Consider the following 25,606-nt stretch of genomic DNA (forward strand, 5'->3'; position numbering starts at 1 on the left):
AGGAGAACGCGCCCTGGAGTCCGTGCCAGGCTTCCACGTCGGCGTGGGACCCCGGGGGCCGCCGCCGGTCACGTGACGCGGACCTGGCCTGCCGGGGGGCGTTCTGCGCCTGCGCAGTGCGAGAGGGGGCGGGGCAGCCGCGTGCGCTGACAGCTTCCGGTGTGGTGCCCCCGCCCCTGCGTGGCAGCAGCTCTGGGGCTCGGCGGCGGCGGCGGCCACCGCGGGGCGGCGGCGGGGGGCAGGGGGCAGGGCGTGGTCGGGTCGGTCAGGTGAGTGCCCGGCGGGGCCGCCGGGAGCCATGGCCTGCTCCGTGGTCCAGTTCTGCCACTTCCAGGACCTGCAGGCCGCCCGCGACTTCCTCTTCCCTCAGCTGCGGGAGGAGACCCCCCTCGGCGCCCTGCGGAGGGACCCCAGTAAGTGCCCCCTGCCCCCGGGCTCCCTCTCTCTGCCCCGCGCCCTGCCCCCTCCTCTCCTCCCCGCGGGGACCCCTGCCCGGCGCGCCCCCACGTCCCCTCCGCCCGCCCGGCGGCGTGGGGGTCGCCTGCCTGTCGCCCGGTGTCTCCTAAACACATCGCCGTCTGCCCCCAGCCTCGTCCTGCCTCCTCGGGGCTCCGTCCGGCCCGGCCCCCGGCCCCCAGCCCCCACCCCTGGCGAGTGTCCTCTCCATCGCCCCCGCCTGCCTGCCTGCCCACCCGGTGTGCCCCGCGCCTTGATGACAGCTGTCGGCGCTACAACCCGATACCGCCTCACCCCCGGCTACTCCACCCTGGGTCCTACTCCCCCATTCCTGGGTCCGGCTCCCCCATTCCTGGATCCGGCTCCCTCCTCCTTGGATCCGGCTCCCCCCTCCCTGGGTCCGGCTCTCCCCTCCCTGGGTCCTGCTCCCCCATCCCTGGCTCCCCCAATCCTAGGTCTGGCTCCCCCTTCCCTGGGTCCCCGGCCTTCTGTCATTCCCCCTTCCAGAAGTGTTTATCTTCCCCCTCTCGCCCTCTTCTCCCAGTCCCCTTACCCCCCCCCCCCCCCCCCACCTTCAGATGTAGAGACCAAATGGCTGATTGACAAGCGAGTGGCTGGCTGCAAAGGTGTGAGTAAGCGGCTCCTAAGTCAGGGTAATAGCCTGTCAGGAAGGGAGCGAGAACCCACAGCAAGCACTAAAACCGCATGTAGCGTGGCATTCCCACGTACGTTCATTGATAGGGGAGGCCTCCCACCATTATTATCACCAAAGAGCGGGCAGCCTTTGCCCGCGTCGGGTAAGGTCCCCAGGCAGGTTTGTGAGTCACTGCCCAGCTCCTCGGCCTGTCCTCAGTGCCTCCTCTGGAAAGGGCGTGTGTTTTGTGTTGTGTTTTCTTCCCATTTCCAACCGGAAGTAGCACTTTGGGCTGAGCAGCAAGCACCTGCTGTCACTTTGAGCTGTGCTGGGATGGTGATCAAAGGCCCACCAAATAAACCCTACCCACCCCCCCCCCCTTTTTTTTTTTTTAATTTCCAGGCTATCAAACCTGACTGAGTACTTATTCTAGCGCTACAAATCCAACAAGGTTGGTGGTCTCTGTTCTCTTGGCGCTAATAATTTCCTGGGACAGATACACTGGCAGCTACTATGCAGTGAGAGAGAGCTATGTGCATGGATGAATATACTTATAAACGCACATCTTCTGTATTTTTATGAGGCCCTTGGGACACTTCCTGAAGTGGGAATATGGACGCCTACCTTTGAAGTAGCAGTTGGATGAGTAAGGGAGCAGTAATGACATGTGTGGAGGAAGGATGGCCGAAATAAATGACAGGGCATTCGAGAACTAAGAAAACCCGGAAGAGGAGAATGGGAGGGACTGGGGGTGGGGTGGGGTTTGGGGTGGGGAGACTGTGAAGGTAACAGGGAGGAAGCTGGATCATGAGAAGCCTCCTGGAAGTAGTGGGATGCCTCCAAAAGGCTTTAGGCAGAGGAGCGACATGCGTGGATGGTCAGATTGGAACTTGATGTAGTCAGCGAAGTTTTTGAATCGCTATGACATACTTCCACAGCCACGGGCAGGAGAGCTAGGAAGTTGAGTTGGTTGGGATTCTATTCCAATAATCCATGCAAGAAGTGATGGGAGCTTGAACCAAAGCTGCCTGAGCAGGACTTGAGAGGGAGGGCTGGATTAGAGAGCATGAAGGAAGTAGAATCTGCAGGACCTGGGGGTGGGCTTATAGCCGATGAGTGAGAGGAGTTGAGAATGCCTCTGGGCTTTTGACTTGAGCAAGGGAATATAATGAGAGAAGGAAGGAGGTAAGTTTTGGACCTTCTGCATTTTAAGTGTTGTGGTATGCCCAAGTAAGGAGTCCAGTCCAACACCAGATATAGAGGTCAAAAGCTTAGTAAGGACTTCTGGCTCAGAGATGTTGAGAGTTAGCAGTGTCCGATGAGTTTCAAGGTTTATGCATACAGTCATGTCCCGTTAGGACCCAACGGTTAGGTGGTCGTGTTGTTGTGTGAACAGCATAGAGTGTACTTACACTCGTCTGGGTGGTACAGCCTGCTGCTGTAACTGTATGTGCCATATTTCATACGACTGGCAGCACCACAAACACTGAGTAAGGCATTGTACTGTGAGGTTAAGATGGCCACAAAGTCACTAGACAGTGAGGATTCTTCAGCTCCGTTACAGTCTTACAGACCACCATCATATACATGCGGTCCATCATTGGCGGAAATATCTTTTGCAGCGGGTGGCTGCATAGTTGACTTGAACTGAGTACTCAAGTTTGAGTCCGGTGGGGGTTACTTGGAAGAAGACTGAGCAAGAATAAGAGAGAGGGAAAGTAGGTGAGCTGAATGCCTCAGCAGCTGATGGAGGAGAGACATGGATGAGAGGTCAGAGCAGTCAGCTGTTGCAAATGCAGCAGAGGTGAGCTGAGGTAAGGATAGAGACGTGCTTGTTGGTCTGGGGAAGGTGGAGGTGACTGGGGGTTAGGACAGGAAAGGAGGTGGCAGAAAGTATATCTGCAGGATAATGAGGAGTTAAAAAAGGAAGTTGACTACTTCAAGGAGCCGAGGTGTGAAGGAGAGTAGACACAGGACTATAGATGGGACGCAGAGAAAAATAACACAGTCCCTTTAGCTCACTCTCCTAGTCCCAGTCACCATCTTGCTCTCACCTGGACAATGGCACCTGTCTTCTACCAGATTTGCCTGCTTGCACTCTTGGTTTCTTGTAACTAGTTCTCAAAGGCAGACAGAATGAGTTCTTAGACATCGTTTAGATGGTAACATTCCCCTCTTTAGAAATCTCTGTGCTTCCGATTGCACTTACATATAAAATCCAACCTTCTTGCCTGGCTTACAAGACCCCTGAGGCCCCGCCTCCTGCCACTTCCCGCACCTCATGCTCCTCTCCCTTATTTCTTATGCTTCAAACATACTCTGTGTTGTTAAACCAGCCGAGCATATTGGCACCAGCGGCCTCTGCCCTTGCCCTTTTCTCTGCCTTGGATGCTCCTTGCAGGTCTTTGCATGCCAGCTGCATCTTGTCATGCAAGTCTCAGCTCAAATGTCAACATCTCCGTGAGGCCCTCTCCGCCATCGAATCTAAAGTAGTCACTCCTGCTCCCTCGGTCTCATTTGCTGCTCTCAATCATGTCATCTTGCTTGTTTTCATCACCGTGTCTGCACTGTCGAGTGTGGCAGTCTCTAGCCACATCGGGCTGTTGAGCCTTTGAAACGTGGCACGTGCCACCAAGGGAACTATATTTTTAATTTTATTTACTTTACATAGCCCCATGTGGCTGTTGGCTGCCATACTGCATGGCACAGTTGTAGGTGCTAAAAGTTAGGCACGTACAATTTGAATAGTGGTCCAAGGTCACACAGCGAAGAGTAGCTTTATAACTCAATCCAGGTAGTTGGGGGTGTAATCAAACCCCATACATCTAGGTTAATTTGCCTATGAGTTTGAAGATAATTAATTTATTACCCTTTTAAATCAAATTCTTAGGTTTGTGTTTGTTGGTATTATTATGGCTGACATCAGTTCAGGTAGAAAGTAAATGGAGAAAGAACCTCTCACCCAGTGAGCCCCTTTGCCAAGACTATATTTTATAGTTCAAATGGTGCTTTAATTTATAAATAAAAATCAGGGAAATAGCTTGCCCTGCTGCGGGTAGTTTACTTGGAATTCTGGGAAAGGCTAGGGCCTTGGATTTCAGTAATCCCTCCGAGCCATCTTTTGCAAAACATCAGGTTTTGTAAAGAGCTTTTTATTAAAACAAAAAACAAAAAACAAAAAAAAACACACAAAACTGAACCTAAATTTTTGTGAGGGTGAAATCTATAGAGTAATAATGAAGTTAGTTGAGTGGGGTAAATAGTACCTGTCTTGCTCTGGGTGGTTTGGCTCAGTGGATAAAGCGTCGGCCTGTAGAATGAAGGATCCCGGGTTCAATTCTGGTCAAGGACACATGCTCTATCCCTAAGATTGTGAAGGTGGCAGCCGATCAGTGATTCGCTCTCATCTTTGATGTTACTCTCCCTCTCCCTTCCTCTCTGAAATCAATAAAAAATACATTTTAAAAACATAGTACCTGCCTTAAATTGCTGATGGTATTTGACTTTGATTTTCTCCACTTTGCTATTGTTATAAGTGATTACTTTATTGGGAAGCAGAAATCATGAGATTATTTCTTTTCCTAGCTCATATCGTTTTAATTTCTTACCTCAGGTAATGTCTAGAGCAGGGGTCTTCAAACTACAGCCCGCGGGCCACATGCGGCCCGCAGAGGAGTCTGATCCAGCCCGCCAGGTTTTTTGGGCAGTGAGCGCAGCCAAGGTGTTACAGTAGGAATTAGTAGTTCATACAGTCCGGCCCTCCAGCTCTCTGAGGGACCGTGATCTGGCCCCCACTTTAAAAAGTTTGAGGACCCCTGGTCTAGAGTATCCGAAAGAAAGAGAACTTACTTGTCATGAATTATTTGTCCTAGATAAGTGATAATTTGGGAGGCTTATCAATTGGGTTAATAATTCTTTTATTTTAATGTGAGCAGCTGCCATAGATATAGCGCTAGCTGGTACCTGGGTATCTGAGTTATCAGAGAATAGCAACATGATGTGGTTACCTTTTATCTTCAGTTATAAAATGAGGCTGTCCTCTGTCACTTTAAAGGAAACATCGAACCCTACTGTTTTCTCAGTGGTTTATGTTAGTGATAATCTATCATAATTGCTGGTATTTGAAGGATTAAAGGGAAGCTTTCTCATAGGGACAGTAGTTGAATATTAGGATGGGTTTAATAAGAAAGATGTTGAATTGGCTTCTTTAGAATATTCAGAATTAGTTTTAGCTGGCAGTATTCACACACCTTCAACTACATTTCATAATGGCACACCCTCCCTTGCCTGATTAGCTAGGCTTGTCTTTGCTGCTTCGGATGCAATAAATCAGTAACATAAGTATGAAGTTGTAGGAAATGATCATGAGAGAGATATAAGTTCTTTCTAACAAATTATTGCCCTTCCTTTGAAAACCAAATAATACAACAGAAAAGAGGGCATATTAAAGTTCTTCAAGTCTGTTTTATTGTTGTTGTTAAGTTAGGTCAGAAGAGTTCACATTTTGGGGCAAAGGGAGCATATTTAATAAACCTCTTTCTGCCTAAAGATATTTTCAATTCTGTCACTTTGTGAATTGGCTATCAGAACATGTGTTCTTATGGGATGTATATGAGTCACATATTTGACAATATGAGTCATTAGAATTCTAGAACCGAAAGGGACCTTACGGATCCAGTCTGATTTAATCATGGGATTTGAAAGAGCTAAATCCCAGCTGTTGAAAATGGGATGGCCTCGTCATTTTAGATTGCTGCACATTTTTATGTGCTGAAAGAAAATGCTAATATGAAATTTAGTTTCTCCTTTCCATCTCCTTAGAAATAGAAAAATATTAATAATTCGGAGGCATAGGCAATCCAGAAGCAGATTCTCCATGATTTTAGTCTTTTCTTTTCTTTTTCTTTTTTAACTTTGTAGTGCTACATGATACTTTCCTAATCATGGCCTGGAAAGCCCAACTAAATGTTATTGGATCCCCTGAATTTTTTTTTTATTTTTATTGATTTTTTACAGAGAGGAAGGGAGAGAGATAGAGAGCTAGAAACACTGACCAGCTGCCTCTTGCACACCCCCTATCGGGGATGTGCCTGCAACCAACGTGTATGCCATATTTTCTAGAGGTTCTTCCTCTTTATAGAAACAAGTACATAATCCCTCTTTTTCTTGTCTCCGGAAGAACGGAAATGAATTTGCCTCCGTGCTAATAAGCTCTTTCATTAGGCCATAGGGATTAGATTAAGTTTTTCTTTTCCTAACATTTAATGATTTCAGTGTCTCATTTAGTTCTCGATCTTGACATACTCATATTGGAAAAAGCAAATGCTGTCGAATTAATTGCCCACTTCTAGAATTCAATTTCCTTTCCAGCGCCAGGTTCTTACTATATGACAAACATACAGGCAGTTTATGAGTTTTATGAGGACAGACTGTTCAGAAGCAAATCAGAATAATGTACTTTTGGAATTAAAAATCGCTATAGAAAGCAGAAGTTGAATTTCTTATTTAAGCTTTTGTTGGTAGAATAACTCATTCATTGGAAATAACCCTAAAAAAGACATCAGTAATTTTTTTTTTTGATGGTTGATAAAATGTGTTTTCTTAGTGGTGTGAAGGGTTCAGTGAGTATATCATTTATCAAGTGAGAGACTGAACAGTTTTTTCATGCTAGTATAATCTGATCTATTCAGGGAAAAACTTCTCTCCAGAAGGCGGTGTAGTTACATTTTATATGTTGAAGTCATTGGTTTCATTTATTCAGGCAAAACATTTAACTTGATAAGGGTAAGAACAAGAGTTTATGCTTATGTTACCAATTATTCTAATCTTTTTTAGTGCTGGGTACAAAAAAGTTAAGGACTGAAAAGTCAAGTTACTAGTCAGTGAGGAGGTAGGTAGTTGCTTTTTGTTAATTCTCTTTTATTCAAAAAGAGAGCAAGTATGATTTAAGATGTGGTATAACATCAGAGAGAAGGGTATTCAGCAAAGGAGTTGGACTAACAAAATATTTTAAGTGGACAGTCTTCTTACTTCAAATTAATCTTCAATACATCCTTGATTTTGGATGAATTTCAAGGAAAGATGGCTAGAATGTGAAAAGATTAGGTATGTGTGTGTATAAGTGTTGGCACACACACAGTATACCCACTCCCTGCCCTCCAAGGCTTAATCTTTAGTTGTATAGACAGAGGCATCTATATTTATGAAAAATCAGACAAGTTGACAATTCAACAGATGACCCACACAGTTTTTAATTAAGTCCTGGGGGGAAAAAATACAGCCAAATGCTGTGGTTTCACAAGAAAGATCATTGGTGGATGCAAGCAAACTTCCTAAAGGATTCCTCTGAGCCGAATCTGGAGAGGTAGAGACAGTGTGTGTGAGGCAGAGACAGAGAAGGAGGAATCGAGGATGTTGTATTTGGAAAATGATCATTTTATCAGCACTTAAGAGTGTCTCCGAGTGCTTTGTGTATATTAACTGTATATATGAGTAGATATACAGAGAATTACTAACTCCATTTTGCTGAAGAGGAAGCCAAGGCAGTAAGAGATTAATTAAATGGTCCAAAGTCATATAACTCCTTAGGGGTAAAGGTGGTTATCCAAGCCAGAGACCTAATAGTTAACTCGATAAGGGTAAGAACTGGGCTGTCTCTCTCATACTGTAGCCACCACCACGGTGCTGGCAAGCCCTTGAAATGTGACTAGCCCAGACTGAGGTGTGCCCTAAGTGTCAAGTACACATCAGACTACGAAGCCTAAGTGTGGAAAACACAGAAAATAATATCATGAGCTAGTGAACATAGATTGCATCTTGAAACGATAATACTTCCACTATTAACGTTAACATAAAATATCATTACAACTAATTTCACCTAGTTTTCAAATACAGCTGCTAGTAAATTTTAAATTATTTGTGTGGCTCGCATGGTATTTTTCTTGGCTAGTGCTACTAACGCTTGCCCACCAGTGAGGGAAGAGTCCAAGTGGAGAAAAAGAAAGAAGGGTGATGGATGGTCGGAAAAGGATGTTTAGGATCAGATTTTATTGGGATTCAAGTTTATCTTGGAAGCTAGCGATCTGCCTCTGATTTGTGGGTGGGGCCAACCCTGAAACTTCAGTCATCCCTCATTCATTACTTTGATCTCGTCCTTGATGAGGTCTTAGGACTGCCTGGAGAAGGAGGGGGATCAGCGGAAGAGACCAGCTCTGATTGTATGAAGGCAGTGCGTGTGAATGCCATTTTCCTAATTTTCTGCTCAGTTCTGTTGATTTGAACTTCAGCCGCCTGCAAAAGAGGGTCAAATGATTTTAACAGAAGTCAGGAGACTGCAGACATTCTGTCACTGGCATTGCACAGAAATAGCCACAAAGGCAGTGCACAGTTTGCAGACGGATGGTTGTTTTAAAATGTTTCCCATTGTTAAAACGACTAGAATTTGGAGTGCATTTTCTTACAGTATTATAAAGAGGCTTGGGATTCTAGGCTGGCCTTCAAAAACATCTCGAGGCTACCCGAGTGATAGCTTTGTTTCACCGTCCTTTAACCTCTGTTTGTACTTGGAAAATGTATTCCTGTGACAGTCGGAGATGCCTGATTAAATTCTTTCCCACTTCTTAATAGAAACTCCCCCGCCAGGGGCCATGGAGAAATGGCTAAGCCGTCATAAACACAGATAGCTTGTAGAAAAGAAAGCATTTTTTCCAAGGATGTGTTGAATTGTGGCATATAGAGATATTGGATCTCTGCAGCGGCAGAAAGTCCCAATTTGCTGTGTTCTGTTTGATCGGATGAGTCATCTGTGAATTGAGTCAGGTACTCTTTATGCCAGGATGGAGGAGAAATAACACAGTCTCCATGTTTTGGTTTTGTACAGCATTCAACAGAGGTCATGTGCACAGACTAATCTGTTTGAAGGCTTATTTGCTTTTGTATCACCAGCATTTAGCTCAGTCTCAAGACAAAAAAGATTCTATGTTTCTTGGATGGATGGATGGATGGATGGATGGATGGATGGATGAATGAATGGCTAGCTGACCTTCATCAAGTGCTGTAAATTCTGCATGGTTTTCAAAGATTGTGGTAGTTTGATAAATCCATTATTTTCACAACAATGTAAAAATTGGATTTCAGGGTTACGAACTTTGCTGGTTACTTTGCTTTCTCATACCAGAGCCAGTGAGTGTTCTCAAACGGTGTAAACGGATGGCCTAGTTGCCCCTGGCCCCACAATAAGGCAGTTGTTTTCGGTGCAATGGAAAAATTAGCAGAATAGAGAGATTACCTAACCGAATTAGGTTGCCAGAGAACAAACAGTAATTTTCCAAGGCACACACACAAAAAGACTCAAATCTCAAATCTCAATCTCCAGGAAATGTTTCTATATTAAAACAATAACCATTCTTACTTTCGACCTTAACAGTAAGTCCCCCCTTTCTTTCTTTCTTTCTTTCTTTCTTTCTTTCTTTCTTTCTTTCTTTCTTTCTTTCTTTCTTTCTTTCTTTCTTTCTTTCTTTCTTTCTTTCTTTCCTTCCTTCCTTCCTTCCTTCCTTCCTTCCTTCCTTCCTTCCTTCCTTCCTTCCTTCCTTCCTTCTTTCTTTCTTAATATATTTTATTGATTTTTTACAGAGAGGAAGAGAGAGGGATAGAGAGTTAGAAACATCGATGAGAGAGAATCATCCATCAGGTGCTTCTTGAACACCCCCTACTGGGGATGTGCCCCCAACCCAGGTACATGCCCTTGACGGGAATCGAACCCAGGACCTTTCAGTCCACAGGCTGACGCTCTATTCACTGAGCCAAACTCTGGGGAGGGAGGGTATGTATGGGAGGGAGTTTTATGTCCATTGGTTGTACTTATATGCATGTATGCAAGTCCTTCGGTTGATCTGTTATCTCCCCCTGATCTACCTCTCCCCGCTGTAATTTGACAGTCTGCCTGTTGCTTTACTTTCTCTATATCTGTCTCTTGGTTCATCAGTTTATAATGTTCTTTATCATCCACCAATGAGTAAGGTCATGCGGTGTCTCTCTTTCATTGATTGGCTTATTTCACTCAGCATAATGTTAGAGAAAATGTTTTAAAAGACTTTAAGCTCTGCATTTCCTGTAAATACTTTTCATCTGTTTTGAAACAGGTAAATCAACGAACTGGGAAGACGATGGCTGGGGAGCATGGGAGGAGACGGAGCCAGCTCTTCAGGAACCCGTGAGTCTTTCTCAGTGTGTGCCTGCTCTCTGACCATGGCCTTTTTCCTTCTGCAGCGAGGGCGACACATTGCAGTGTTAGGCTGACATTTTAAAATCTTTGTCAAGAGCATTTTTGTGCCTAACTGTACTAAGTAGATACGTGTTGTTATTTCCAATACTGTCTGTGACTATGAGCCATTCCAAAGGTGGAGCCAGCACCAAAGACAGAACAAGAATAAGAGCAAATTTTGGCCCATGTATGAAACGCAAAAGTATAATACATGCGGTAGCCAACATGTAGCCACCTAATCAGAATGGAAACAGATAGCAAACTTAACACCTACCTTCCCTGCATGTCTCGTTATTGACTTTAAGGGCTTATCCAGGTGGGCATTTTGCCATAGCTTTATGCTGATAGAGAGATTGAATGAATGAGCAAACAGAATTCTGTTAAAATGAGATCAGAGTATACATACAACTTAAAAATAAATAGTAATAGAATCGATCCTACTTGAATTGCCAATGGAAGTGAAACCGTTAAGAGTTACTGAATTATCATTAAGTTCCTTTAAAATTAGGAGGGAAAATTGTTTTAAAAATTGAAATTGTAGGTTTATGTAACTAATGGTGTTCGTAAATTTTGTTCGTTGGGTCACCTGTAATCAGGTTAGTAATGAAATTTAGAAAGAGCCTCTTGCCTTGCCCTACTTTAATTTATTTTTTTTTCAGACAGATTTTTTTTTTTATTGTTTAAAATATTACATTAGGCCACATTTAAATAAAATTATACATTCTCTCCCCAAGCCCCAACAGGAGTTATGCTTGTAGCCAATGGGTGCATTTAATGTTACTTTAGTAATTGGTAGGGCTAGTCTTTGTGGAAAGCCGAGGTAGTCCTGGGTGGTGCTGTTTTGTTTTGTTTTTTAATTTCATGCTTCTCTTGGGAAATTAGCTAGCTTGTCCAATGATGGTGTTGTTGAACAATCAGTCCCCTCCAGGGAGCAGTATTGGTGACTGTGGGTCCCATTACTATGGGGGAAGTGTTCCGAAAACCTAACCGGTAGGCAGATGCCTTGATGGTACAAAGCAATCCGATGAGCTTGCATCTTGTCGGTGCCCCGGGTGTGCTGGTGCTCACCGATCATTCTCCTCCGGGCTTTCCAGCCCGCTCTCCAGCCTCAGCTTTCTTGACAAGTTGGAAATCCAGCTTTGTTGTTCGTTATGTAAGCAAATGAGTTCAACACTAGTTCACTGGGACCCGGACTGGCGAGGGGATTTCCTCATCTCGGCTGTTCCAGGATGTTGGTGGTGTTTCTTGGACTTAGACTAGAAACATCTAAAACATCTGACATGGGACGGACCCACACTCCTGTATTATTTATTAGTTTTTGTATTATTTGTCTTCTTCTGTAACCTACTTCTGTGAACGCCTGTATATACTGAGCTGCCGTTTGGGTTAGAAAAAGGGGGAAAGATAATAAATGTATTTACTTGCATGTGCAGAAAGCCTCTCTGGAAATACACCCAGAACTGATTGTGTGGGTTGTCTGTAGAGTGAGCAGGGCAGCTGGAGTACAGGAGAATGAGAGGGACCTCCCAGAGCAGGCCTTTGAAGATCTGTTGATTTTTTTTTCACTCTGGGAATTGACCTACGCATGAATGATTTCTCATTTGAAAAAAATGAAAAAAAACCTTTCAGGTCAAGTAAAAAGAAAAAAGTGTCAGATGTAGCAAATAGTTCACAGATCCTACAGCCGTAATCATCAGACAGTTCTTTTTGCTATCTGACTATAGACAGCCTGGCTTTCTCTGGTATAGGATTATTACTGCATTTTCTAATAGTCATTTTCGGAGTGGCCCTTACGTGATATTCTTTTCATGTCTTGCTGGTTTATATTTGTTTGCATTAAAATTTTTTTGCATTAATATTCAAAGCTGAGGTATGTATGCAGTGGATATTTTGCTGGGCACCTTTAACATGTTTTGATAAGAAATATTATTGAGACTTTATAAAAATAATTGGGAATATTTCCTTTCCCTTTTTTTCTCCCCCCTCGCCCTTCAGCGTGGACAAGCTAAATTGAAATACTCTCGATATTTTTTTGCATATACGGTCTTGGCAATTTTACCCACAGGAAGAAGAAGGAAATACTTGCAAAATACAAAAAACTTCCTGGCTTCAAGATTGCATTTTATCCTTATCGCCAACCAATGATCTTATGGTGATAGCTCGGGAGCAGAAAGCTGTATTTCTAGTGCGTGAGTATCTGTTATTTTCCAGTGGCCTTAATTTTAATGCATAGACTAGAACAGAATATGTATTAAAAACAAAATATGTTATTTCTATTGGGTGCATTATATGGTGGCATTCAAAAGTTTATGTTATACACTGAGTGGCCAGATTATTATGATCTCTGGGCGCATAGTAATCTGGCCATTCAGTATATACCCTATATAATAAAAGGCTAATATGCAAATTGTCCCTTTGACCAGGAGTTCAACCAGCAGGCAGGCCAGCCAACCGCCCATGTCTCCTCCCCCTGGCCAGGCTGGCCGGACCCCATCCATGCACGAATTCATGCACCGGGCCTCTAATACACACACACACACACACACACACACACACACACACACACACACACTGAGTGGCCAGATTATTATGTGTTCAGAGATCATAATAATCTGGCCACTCAGTGTGTATTGTATAAAACTTTGTATTTCCTTTTTTATATTTCTTTGTCTTTTTTCCTTTTCTGTTTTTTCCCCTCATCTCAGTTTTTCTTTCTTGGCTGCTCACACTTTAGCCATCTCTCTGTGGCACTTTGGAGACATTGCTGGGCATTGCCCAGTCTTTGCAAGGGCAGCCAGAGCTCAGAGGGCCATTGACCATTTTCAGTAATAACAAGAGCAAGGAGATTGTCAACTAGAATTAAAGACTCACAGTACTGCCATTTCCTATTTGGGACATATGTTTTCAGCTCATGATGTTTGCTGAAGGTTAAAATTATGGTTTGGGCCCTAACCGGTTTGGCTTAGTGGATAGAGCGTCAGCCTGCGGACTGAAGGGTCCCAGGTTCGATTCCGGTCAAGAGCATGTACCTTGGTTGTAAGCACATCCCCAGTGGGAGGTGTGCAGGAGGTGGCTGATCGATGTTTCTCTCTCATCAATGTTTCTAACTCTCTATTCCTTTCCCTTCCTCTATGTAAAAAAAATTATTAAATATAAGGAAAAAAATTATGGTTTGGGTGTACAGAGCATAGGAAAATCTCACTGATCAAGATAAGATCCTATATTGAATGGCTGTGGGATGACCTTATAAAGCAGATTTACCCTCCAGTAGCATAAATCTAATAGGAATTTTTTTTTTTTGTCGTCTAAAGATAAACGTAGTTTTATACATAAAATAGGTTGGGGGGTATATATGAATTAATAACTTTATTATATGGATTTAATTGGAGGAAGGAGAGACGAAGGGTAGAGTTTTATAAATACCTTATTAAAATTTTTGGACATTCTCTTATATTTATGACCCAAATCTGTTAATACAGAACTATTAAATTTTGTACTCATCCTTCTAAAGGGAAAGAGTGAAATTTATAAATTACTGTTTTAGTATATTACAGTGATTTTATATGATAACTTATTTTTCAGCAAAATGGAAATATAGTGATAAAGGAAAGGAAGAAATGCAATTTGCTGTTGGTTGGAGTGGCTCTTTAAATGTCGAAGAAGGGTAGGTACCGATTAATTTTTTGCCTCTGTGTGTGTTAAATGCGTATATGAAATTGTTTGAATTGTAAGCTCATCTATTAAGAAGTTTCATCTTTTGGAACATGTACATTCATTTCAACTTTGAGGTGATAGAGCATGACTCAGTTAGCAAGTTTTAATTTGACTCATCATGTGATTAATTAAAAACACACACAACTGTTTGGAGAGGATGTCAAGAAGAGGTCAGAGAGAATTTTTTTCTTAACATCTTTTCTACATTTTGTCTTTTCCGCCGTCTTTCAGTGCTAATTTTATTCAGCCAGAAAATCAAGAGCAATAATTGTCTTCTCTGCTTTGCTGGCATTGAACTTGGACTTAAGGGGGACAGTGCTACAGTAATTCTTTTTTTTTATTTTATTTCTGTTTTGATTTTTTTTTAATTATTGGGGTGACATTGGCTAATAAAGTTATATAGGTTTCAAGTGTTCACTTTTATAACATGTCATCTCTACATTGTTTTTTGTGTTCACCACCCCAGGGCTACATTAATTCTTAGAACTCACAAATACTTCAAAAAAGCAAGTTGGTGAATTCAAGGGTCCCTGCTGACCCAGTAAGAGTCATGTAACCAGATCTCTAACATGGTTACATGATGGAGCTGCTAGCCTCAACCTGGAGCCCAAACTGTTTCGAATTACATTTTTATCACCCAAAGCTCTCTCATCAGAATGAATACGATTTTGTAGACTTTGAATTCAGATAAAAGAAAGCCAAGTGGAAGCCCATAGTACATGCCTGCACATTGTAGATAGTCTTATCAAAAAATGAAAATATTGCCGAAACCGGTTTGGCTCAGTGGATAGAGCGTCGACTTGTGGACTGAAAGGTCTCGGGTTCGATTCCGATCAAGGGCATGTACCTTGGTTGCAGGCACATCCCCAGTAGGGGGTGTGCAAGAAGCAGCTGATCTCTCTCATCGATGTTTCTAACTATCCTACTCTCTCTTCCTCTCTGTGAAAAATCAATAAAATATATTTTAAAAAAAAGAAAAGAAAATATTTCTCCTTAAGTCATTTAGTCATTTAGGGGTCCTCAAACTTTTTAAAGTGGGGGCCAGATCACGGTCCCTCAGAGAGCTGGAGGGCCGGACTATATGAACTACTAATTCCTACTGTAACACCTCGGCTGCGCTCACTGCCCAAAAAACCTGGCGGGCCGGATCAGACTCCTCTGCGGGCCGCATGTGGCCCGCGGGCCGTAGTTTGAAGACCCCTGGAAAGCATGTTAAACACTCGTCATTTCTGTCCCGAATGCAAAGCGAACATAATGGTTGAATTCCTTTAAAGACAACAAGCAAAAAGATTGATTTTGTTCAGTGATTCCGTGGTTTATGGGAATCTAGTTTCTCCTTACGGTCCTGAGGTTTGACTGGTTAAATAATAGTCAGTCAAGAAGTTATTTTAATTTTGAGGTTTGATCTCTGAGCTCCTGACAAATTTTCCAAGCCTACATGTCAGAGACAAGAACCGTTAGGGACCATCCACCCTAACCTGTGCTTAGAGATAGGTTATCAGGGCCAGTTTCTGCAAAATCTGAAAAGAGAGGGGAGTGGGCTGTGGCGACAGCCTGGTGAGCTTTGATACGGTCTCAGTTCTGTGTACATAATCAGTGTGCCGACCGGTTTTGCTTTCTTTACTTTTATGCTTTGCATGACAATAAAGAATGAAAAATGCTGCTTTTAAATTAACCTCAAGTGAGTGTGGCATTGCCTTTCGTGGGAATGGATCCTATGGTCCTACTTACAGTGCAGTTTGTTAGTTTTAAATTTGTTTTTATTGATTTCAGATAGGAAGGGAGAGGGGAGAGAGACATAGAAACATCAGTGATGACAGAGAATCATTGATCGGCTGCCTCCTGCGCGCCCCACACTGGGGGATGGAGCCCACAACCTGGACACGTGCCCTTGGCCAGAATTGAACCTGCAACCCTTCAGTCCGAAGGCCATTACTCTATCCACTGATCCAAACCAGCCAGTGCTTACTGAGTTTTACTGAGACGCTGAATCAGACTGGTCCGCAGAGCTCAGCCCTCACTGCCCTTGAATGTCACATTAGAGAGAAGTAAAAAGCAGTTCATCCGTGAGATAAGCTCACGCTGTTGTCTTTGTTCTCAGGGAGCATGTCACCAGCGCCTTGTGCATCCCCCTGGCCAGCCAGAAGAGGTAAGGACGGACAGGAGGGGCTTGTGTGCTTTGCTGTGACTGCTGGGCTGTTCCGGTCATGACTCTCCTTTGTGGCAGGAGTTCCACGGGCCGCCCTGACTGGACCTGCATCGTGCTGGGCTTCACTTCAGGCTCCGTGCGCTTCTACACGGAGGTGAGCCCGGGGCCCACTGGTTGGAAATGCCAGCTGGGCACCACTATTCATTTGTGATTCATTCCTGCCAGTTGGGGACGCATAGTTGATGCTTTATGGGGGTGGAGGCTGGGCAGGGGAGGGGCAGTGGTAGAAAGTTCTGGAAAGAGCGATCCAGAAGAGAAGCTGAGGGAGAGAGGGCCTGGTGTCCATGGAGAACTTGTTGGGGATGTGGTGCTCCCTGCCTGGCCACACCTGCTCAGGCATGTTGGTGAGACATCGAGCCAGGCCCTCCTCTGTGCTTCCTCCTAGAACGGCGTGCTGCTGCTCGCACAGCTTCTGAACGAGGACCCCGTGCTGCAGCTCAAATGCAGGACCTACGAGATCCCACGGCACCCGGGCGTGACCGAGCAGGTATGTGAGAGTTCCCATTCAAGTACCAGTGGCGTTACCTGAAGTCGTGTCTTCCCTCTGCATCAGGTGGGAGGTAGAGCTGTCTTTGTCTGCTGGCGTAGTTACCTGTACTGTCACATTCTTGAGATGCAACCAATTTCCAGCTGAGCCAAGAGAATACCAGTCGTGCTTTTACTTACTTAATGAAGGTTTGCATGTCTGTTCTGCGGTAAAATAAAAGACTTCAGTCAGAAGCCGAGAAAGGTTTCTTATTTTTAGAATTGAATGGTGACTTAAAACAAAAGTGTGATGTTATATAACTTTATATAGTTTTAATCGGGGTTTAGGTATCAAAATATATGTGCAAGGTGTCCCCCCAAAATGTATACACACACCTTTTCCTGATAGCCCAATTGTTGTTTCTTTCTTTTCAGATTTAACCCATTGGAATTAATAATTATTCAAACTTAGGTATACAATTTTGGGGGACATCCCATATATTCGATCCTTCTTTGTAACACCCTTCTTCCAAAAGATTTGAAGTTAACAGGTGTATATATTATATGCCTGTGGGGACTTCACTAGCGTCATAGATAGACTAAGGCTATAAGGACTGGAGTAATAGAAGAAATTAATCTTATAAGAAAGACTAAATTAATACCCATTAATTCTAAGAAAGAATTAATTAGTAATGTAAAGCAATGCCTAGTTAATTGCTGTATAGCCACAATGAAACACTATTTGTTCACTTAGCAAAATGGAAAGTCATTGACATATTACTGAATAATTAAAACATGTTATGGGATAATATATGTGGTATATTCTCACACAAAAGTGTATGATTATATGTGAGGATATGCACTGAGACCTGTCAGGGATTTCAGGTGAGTTTTCCTTTTTTCTTTCTACTTTTATATAATGTTTGTATTTGCCCAATGACTATTTTATTTTTATAAAACATATACCTTTTTTGTTAATCTCACCTTGTATCCTGAAAGCATTATTCATCATGAACAAAAGTTTGTTTTTGAGAAGTATCTTAATTTCTTGGCCAAAAACATCCTGAAATTAATTTTCCATTAATTTTTACTTTTCCTCTGCTTGTGTTGTTTGTTGTTGTTCTTATTGTTTTTTGTGTTGGTGGTTGAGAGTTGTTGTCACAGTATTTTTTACTTTACATATTCATGACATTCAGCTCTAATAGGAAAATGGATACATTTATTTGGCAATAATGATTTATTATTTTCTTCTTTCTTTGGTAGAATGAAGAGCTGAGTATCTTATATCCTGCTGCCATTGTGACTATTGATGGGTTTAGCCTTTTTCAGTCTCTTCGTGCTTGTCGAAATCAGGTAGCAAAAGGTAATTCTTGGCAAGAAATAGCTAACTTGTGGTGATGTTTGTCTAATTTCATTTAACCTATTTAACCTATCGGTTGCCAGAGGTGAGTGTGACCAGCACAGGAACAACAGGCTTGTTCATGGATTCAGCAAAATGTGCATCTCTAATAGACACACTTTTCTACTACGTCAGAATTCAGTTGAATTTTTATAGCTATTTCATAATTTTTGAAATTTAGCCCACTATAAACTTTTACTGTCTTGGGGACACTTAAAATAGTCACTGTAGCCCGGCTGGTGTGGCTCAATGGTTGAGTGTCGACCTGTGAACCAGGCCACAGTTTGATTCCCAGTCAGGGCACATGTCCAGATTACAGGCTTGATCCCCAGTAGGGGGCGTGCAGGAGACATCTGATCAATAATTTTCTCTCATCATTGATGCTTCTACCCCTCTCTCCTTTTACCTTCCTTTCTCTGAAATCAATAAAAACATAAAATGTTATTGCATTTTTTATGATTTTTAAAAAAATATAAAACTTCATTGTACTCCTCAGAGTGAAGTTTGGTTTGTCTAACTTTTGTCTTTGACAGCTGCAGCTTCAGGCAATGAGAACATCCAGCCACCACCATTAGCTTATAAGAAATGGGGTCTGCAAGATGTTGACACTATTGTTGATCATGCTAGTGTTGGTAAGCATTACTAGTTCAGTTCTTTCGAAATTTACTTTTTATTCCTTTGGATTGCAGGATCTCATTGATTCAAACTGTAGATTTATTCTTGGTTCAGACTTTTTATAGTTGGTTCAGACTTAGGGATTGTTACGGGTTTTAACCTCAGTGGCGGGACTGTGCAGCATTGTCACAATTTGATTTGATTTTTCTGCAGACAAATTTAATCCATATAATTTCCCTATAGATTAGTGTTTTAAAAATGTAACCTTTAAGCCAGCAGAATATAGAGAAAAGCAGATTTCTCCTTGAAACTAGTATTTGAAGGCTCACTGTGCTGGGCATTGGGAATAGAGTCGGGAAGACATGGTCGCTGCTGCCAGGAAGTGTGAGTGGAGTGTGAAGAAACCCGTGGAACAGGACCACAGCCTAACAGTCATTGGAGTGGACAGTGGACTGCTTCAGTGTAATAGGGAGAGGCTCCAGCACTGAGGGAGTGGGGGATGGGGTGGACTTTAATCTGGGGCTGGAAGAAGAAGGACTTGACCAAGAGAACAGACACAGAGAAGGCATTCTTGCGTGTAGGCATGAGGGTGGAAATGCATTGTCTCCTGGAAAAGCAGTGGGTGCCCAGGAGAACTGGCAAGAACGAGGCCAAGTATAGAAACAGGAGTCAGGCTGCGCTATGCAGGGTCCGCTGTGCTATGCAAGAGGCACTTGGACCTTGCCCACAGTCACACTGGGAGCCACTGAGGAACTGTGAGCAAGAGCACGACACCATGTCAGCCTGTTAGGACAGCCACGTTGGAGGGCGTTCAGAGGTTGAGATTGTAAGGGTCAGACGAGAAAATGAGCACAATAGGGAAGCTGTAGTGATCATGGTAAGAAGTAATGGGCTCCTGAATTAAGGTGGTAGAAATGGGGTGGAGATGAAGAAAATGCTGTTTTAATATTTTTTTCTGTTTATCAATGTAATATTTGCTTGTTAAAAATTAAGTCATAAAGTGGACATCTACTTTATTCAGTTTCTTCTTAAGGTGAAGAAAACTCTTTGTAAATGTCCTAGAGAAATATAGTAGCTTTCTGTTCACACTTTGTGAGTAAAAAGGGTGGATCGTTCCACTACTGACATATTAAAAAAAAAAAAAAAAGTGCTGCCAAACCGGTTTGGCTCAGTGGATGGAGCATTGGCCTGCGGACTGAAAGGTCCCAGGTTCCATTCCGGTCAAGGGCATGTACATCGGTGCAGGCATATCCCCGGCAGGGGGCGTGCAGGAGGCAACTGGTCGATGTTTCTGGCTCTCTATCCCTCTCCCTTCCCCTCTGAGAAAAATCAATAAAATATATTATATTAAAAAAAAAAATTTAAGTCATACATAAATATGTTAAAAGGAAAAAATATCCTCTTACATTCTACCATCTAGAAATACTTATCATTGGCATTTTGGTAAACATTCATTGAGAGTTGTATATGTACCATAATTATGTTATGTAGACAGGCTTTCAAAACTAGGATTATTCATACCAAGTATTATAACCCTTATCAACATATTATAAAGAGGCTTTCACATTAATTTTGCCAAATAAATGTTTTTATCAGAGTCCTAATAGAAGACAGGTGACATCTTAAAAGAGAGTACCCCAGGGGGACCTGTGAGGAAAGGCCTGTCCAGGGAAGTGGCGTTCAGACTGAGACATGAGGGTGAGGAGAAGCCAGCTCCGGGAAGAGGCGCTGGGAGAGGGAGCAGCGAAGAGAAGATGGAATGTTTCATAGCTTAGGGGACTTAGGAGTATAATTTTAACCCTACAAGTACATTATGGTATCAATTTTGTAGCTTTCAAAAATGACTTTTATCTGTTACGTTGAGATGTTAGTGTCTTAGAATGGAATTGATGTAAACACTCAATGGCCTTCACTGACAGCGTCCTTTCAGCACGCTCAGGTCATGCCTTGTTGTCGCTTTATCACTAGGTATTATGACGCTGTCCCCTTTCGATCAGATGAAAACTGCCTCCAATATCGGTGGATTCAATGCGGCCATTAAGAACAGCCCGCCTGCCATGTCTCAGTATATCACTGTGGGGTCCAACCCGTTCACTGGCTTCTTCTATGCTCTAGAGGTAAGAGCTGCCCCCCTGATCATGGGGAAGGCCGCAGACTAAGTTTTCAACTGGCCTGAACATGGATATGGTCCCTGAGCCTTACAAAGGTTAAGCAGTGTACGTTGCTGAGTTTCAGTCTAAGCTCATATGAATCTCAGCTCGCTTCCTTCTGAATTCTTTACATTAACTGGAAGGCACTGAAGTCAGTGTAAAACAATTGAACTTGGTTTCTGATGGCCCATGTTCATGGACACCGAGTTACTGTGGGGTGGTCCGAAGCTCTGGGTGCAGACCAGCCCCCACGGGTTTGTGTCAGTGAGGATTGTCAGGACAGAATTGGCTGCCCGCTGTCGTCATCCATGTGGTGAAAGTGGCTCCTTAAAACAGGGGACAATTAGATTTGGCAGCTCTTCCTTCTCTCTCAGAATTGCCTAACCTATCTTTTTACTTTAGTAAAATATGTAGGTATATATTTTTTAAAGAGGGCAAAGAGCCAGTTGTGTATGGTTGGGAAATCCACAGCCCTGCTACGGTAATGCCATCTTCATATCCTAGTTTAAAAATTTCAACTCAGTTACAATTTAAAGAGGGAGCTCCTGCCGAAACCGGTTTGGCTCAATGGATAGAGCGTCGGCTTGGGGACTGAAAGGTCCCAGGTTCGATTCCGGTCAAGGGCATGTACCTTGGTTGCGGGCATATCCCCAGTAGGGGGTGTGCAAGAGGCAGCTGATCGATGACTCTCTCTCATCGATGTTTCTAACTCTCTATCTCTCTCCCTTCTTCTCTGTATAAAATCAATAAAATATATTTAAAAAAAAATAATAAAGAGGGAGCTCCTAAAGCTAAAATGCCAGGGGCTTTGACCTTGACACTGCCCAGGTAACACTATGATGATACTGAGACCTCCTGGAAAAAAGTTACTATCATACTCCCCTCAAGGAGCTGCACAGGTTCTTGCTATCCAGGCTTTCCAGCTTTTTCAAACGTTATAGCAGGCCTCCTTTAGAAAGGTTTAGAAAGTGTATTCTGGCCAAAACCGGTTTGCCTCAGTGGATAGAGCGTCGGCCTGCGGACTGAAAGGTCCCGGGTTCGATTCCGGTCAAGGGCATGTACCTTGGTTGCGGGCACATCCCCGGTAGGGGGTGTGCAGGAGGCAGCCGATCGATGGTTCTCTCCCATCGATGTTTCTACCTCTCTATTTCTCTCTCTTCCTCTTTGTAAAAAAATCAATAAAATATATATATAAAAAAAGAAAGAGTATTCTGTTCCTTGGTCAGCTGGCACGTGTTCTGTCTTCCAGGGAAGCACACAGCCGTTGCTCTCTCATGTCGCCCTCGCCGTTGCCAGCAAACTCACTTCTGCTCTGTTTAATGCTGCCAGGTAATTGCATAACAATTAACTTGAGCCGCATCTACTTTGTCAAGCTTGGTTTGGGCTTCTGATGTGACAGTCTGCACTTGGACACTCGGCGAGCCCTGGTTTTATCCCCACACTCTCTCTTTCCAGCGGTTGGCTCGGTTGGAAAAGTAGGCACGAGGAAGAAGCTGTCCAAAAGCAGAAGCCGAAGGTGGAACCAGCCACCCCGTTAGCTGTAAGGCAAGTCGGCCATGCTCTTCTCAAATCGTGGTCATTTTTGGAAACAACCTGTGGGATTTAGGGTCTTTGTATGAGCTCAGCTGATTCGTTGATCCCATGAGTCTTGGGAGCCGCTAACAGTCACTGGTGTGGGATGATTTTTCCAGTAGAAGGTAAACTCCATGAGGACGGTGGTTTTTGCCCGTTTCATTCACTGCTGTCTCCCTGTGACATCACAGGGGCTCAGTATGTATTTGTGTGTGTGTGTGTGTGTGTGTGTGTGTGTGTGGTTGTTTTACAGACACCTATAAACTTAGCTTCTGAGTCGCAGGAACATCAAGTTTGTGATAGCTGATGATCTTGTTAAAAATAGTTTGGTTTGTCAGTAAGCTGTAAAACTATATTTTATAAAACTTAGTAATTTCTTAAAAAAAAAAAAAAAAGAAAACAGGAGCTGCCCTGCATTCAGGCCGTCTTCAGAAGGCCGGCTTTGGCTCTTAGCTTACCTCCATCTTTAGTGCTGTCAGGTTTGGGGAGGAGAAGAGGTGGTTTTTGCTAGATTTTATTTAAAATTTATTTTTTATTACTGAATATAAAGTACCACCATGAAGGGAAGTAGAAACACTCCTTTCCCCCTTTTAGATGATGTTCTTCACCTAAAGAGATGTAACTAATTATATTATCATAACTTATTGAAGTTTATCTCCTAGGGTTTTTTGTTTGTTTGTTTGTTTGTTTGTTTTGTTTTGTTTTGTTTTTATCTTTACAGTTCTAGTACGATTGGTTATAGACCAAGAGCAGCTTAAAGAGAAATATTTAGAAGGGAAATTTTCCCTTCAAGCTAATTAACATTGGTATCAGCAAGATGGGATATCTAGCAAAGAGAAAGCAGGTTAGGGATAAGAACTTAAATTAGACGGCAAACGCCTGTGTCGGAGCCAAGTTTTCTAAAAGTGAGCTGGTTGTGAGGGTATTGTTTTCTGTGACATGTCTCTTAATCCAGGAGAGATCGTTCTGATGTACCTGATGCTCTCTGAAAAACAAGGTTGTGGGTATTTATATAGAAAACCTATAAAATAAGAAATAGATGTTTTTATTTTATAATGGAGGAAAGTTCTTACAGTGCGAACTGTCATATGTGGGTAATTATTAGTCCGTGCAAGGTTCGTATTTCTTTATGTAAAAATAGATTCAGCCTATGTCCTTTACATATTTCATTATCGTGGTATATATTTCTAGATTGGAATGTGATTTGAGCTTTTTGTTTTCTTTTAAATATCAGATTTGGGCTTCCAGATTCTAGACGCCACGGTGAGAGCATCTGTCTGTCTCCCTGCAACACGCTGGCAGCAGTAACAGATGATTTTGGCAGAGTTATCTTATTGGATGTAGCCAGAGGAATTGCAATACGCATGTGGAAAGGTACTTTCTTACAAAAAAAAAAACACAACAGGAAAAAGAGCTTAATTTGTTTTTTTATCCCAATAGTTGAGCAACGTTATCATTCTTTAGCTTCTGGTTGATAACAATGTTTAATCCTTTATGCTTTTTTAAAAAAAAACATGAACTCAGATCGGAATTTGTTCCAGAAATCCAATTGACCTGTCTTTAAGTTTGATGAACTCATAAGCCTGTTCTACCTATTTTTTTTCATGTACTTCTCAATCCTCACTGTCATTGTCAATTCCTGAACTCAGTTTTTTTTTGCCCCTGCTACATTTATTCCACTTCATGAGGCCATGTTTGAGTCAGAGTGTTTGAAAGGGAGGAAAAAGAGGGAATCAGATAGGAAGCTCACGAGGCTTCAATGACACCCGTTTTCTTCTTAAAGAAACAAGAGCGATCTGAAGCAAACTGAGCAAAATATAAGATTTAATATGACCTCATGGTTGATTCTATATTTTTTATAATTATTAATAGTTTCTGTTTAAGCTATTTCATAATTAGAAATAACCAAGTTTTATAGCTTTTCTTAAATTCCTCCCCCACCTCCCCAAAAATCCCATAATGCAAAGCTACTGGTAAACTTACCTTAATTTACCCGTTAGCATCCCTCTCTCCTGTCCCCAGGGTATCGGGACGCGCAGATTGGCTGGGTCCAGGTGGTGGAGGACCTCCACGAAAGAGTCCCAGAAAAGGGGGACTCCTCCCCCTTCGGGAGCCCCCAAGGCCCCAGCCGAGTGGCTCAGTTCCTGGTGATCTACGCGCCGAGGAGGGGCATTCTGGAGGTGTGGAGCACGCAGCAGGGACCCAGAGTGGGCGCCTTCAACGTGGGGAAGCACTGCAGGTGAGCCCTGCGCCTCCTCCTGTGTCCTCAGCCGAGGAAGAGCTCTCATTCGGTCTGCGCATCCGTTTGAAATTGTTTGAGACCCGACATGTTCTTTATCGCGGTTTTTTTCCTGCAAGTGTGTGATAGCAAAGGAATCTTCTCGAAAAGGCGTGATGTGCGGCTGAAGGAGTTAGCTTCGGTGCTGCCTCCGGTCCCGTCCCTTCCGTACGCTGTGCAGGCTCCGGAGGAAAGATGCTGTCACACGTCAGATGTGGCGGCTGCTTTGTTTGCCGTTGCAACATGGGCCGGTGCTCATTTCCTTTTCTTTCTTTCTTTCTTTTCTTTCTTTTTTTTTTTTTTTTTTAAATATATTTTATTGATTTTTTACAGAGAGGAAGAGAGAGGGACAGAGAGTCAGAAACATCGATGAGAGAGAATCATCCATCAGCTGCCTCTTGCACACCCCCCACTGGGGATGCGCCCGCAACCAAGGTACATGCCCTTGACTGGAATTGAACCTGGGACCTTCCAGTCCGAAGGCTGAGGCTCTACCACTGAGCCAAACCGGTTTTGGCTCATTTCCTTTTCTAGCACATTTTCTAGCATATGTATGTATTGATTTTTAGAGAGAGAGGAAGATGGAGGGATAGAGAGATTGAGATATCGTTGTGAAGCATCTATTGGCTGCCTCCTGCACTCTCCCTACTGGGGATGGAGCCTGCACCTCTGGCCTGTGCCCTGACCTGGAATCAAACCAACAATCAAGCCACACTGGCCGGTGCTAGCACATTTTTAACAGGCAGAAACTCCGCCAATCGAGTCCCACTTCACTTCCGTTTTGGTATCCATTTGTATTATTTGTATTATCATCGGTGATTCTGAATTGCGGATAATGTTGGGGTCCCAGGC

General features: G+C 43.2%; 1 protein-coding gene across 1 annotated transcript in view; it reads left to right on the forward strand.

Annotated features, from left to right (window-relative positions):
* The first annotated feature begins 220 nt into the window (after positions 1–220).
* RAB3GAP2 (RAB3 GTPase activating non-catalytic protein subunit 2) overlaps positions 221–25,606 on the forward strand; it is a 49,386-nt gene continuing 24,000 nt past the window's right edge. Inside the window, exons 1-14 of the mRNA XM_084868852.1 lie at positions 221–413; positions 10,231–10,301; positions 12,418–12,541; positions 13,935–14,016; positions 16,168–16,215; positions 16,294–16,369; positions 16,661–16,762; positions 18,004–18,103; positions 18,673–18,771; positions 20,723–20,871; positions 22,154–22,233; positions 22,360–22,449; positions 23,711–23,850; positions 24,499–24,715. Of these exons, the coding sequence (XP_084724978.1) occupies positions 299–413; positions 10,231–10,301; positions 12,418–12,541; positions 13,935–14,016; positions 16,168–16,215; positions 16,294–16,369; positions 16,661–16,762; positions 18,004–18,103; positions 18,673–18,771; positions 20,723–20,871; positions 22,154–22,233; positions 22,360–22,449; positions 23,711–23,850; positions 24,499–24,715 (1,493 nt within the window). The 5' untranslated portion in view covers positions 221–298. The remainder of the gene's footprint in view (positions 414–10,230; positions 10,302–12,417; positions 12,542–13,934; positions 14,017–16,167; positions 16,216–16,293; positions 16,370–16,660; positions 16,763–18,003; positions 18,104–18,672; positions 18,772–20,722; positions 20,872–22,153; positions 22,234–22,359; positions 22,450–23,710; positions 23,851–24,498; positions 24,716–25,606) is intronic.

The sequence above is a fragment of the Pipistrellus hanaki genome (genome assembly GCF_964339955.1).
Source record: "Pipistrellus hanaki genome assembly, chromosome: 20".
Taxonomy (NCBI): Eukaryota; Metazoa; Chordata; class Mammalia; order Chiroptera; family Vespertilionidae; genus Pipistrellus; species Pipistrellus hanaki.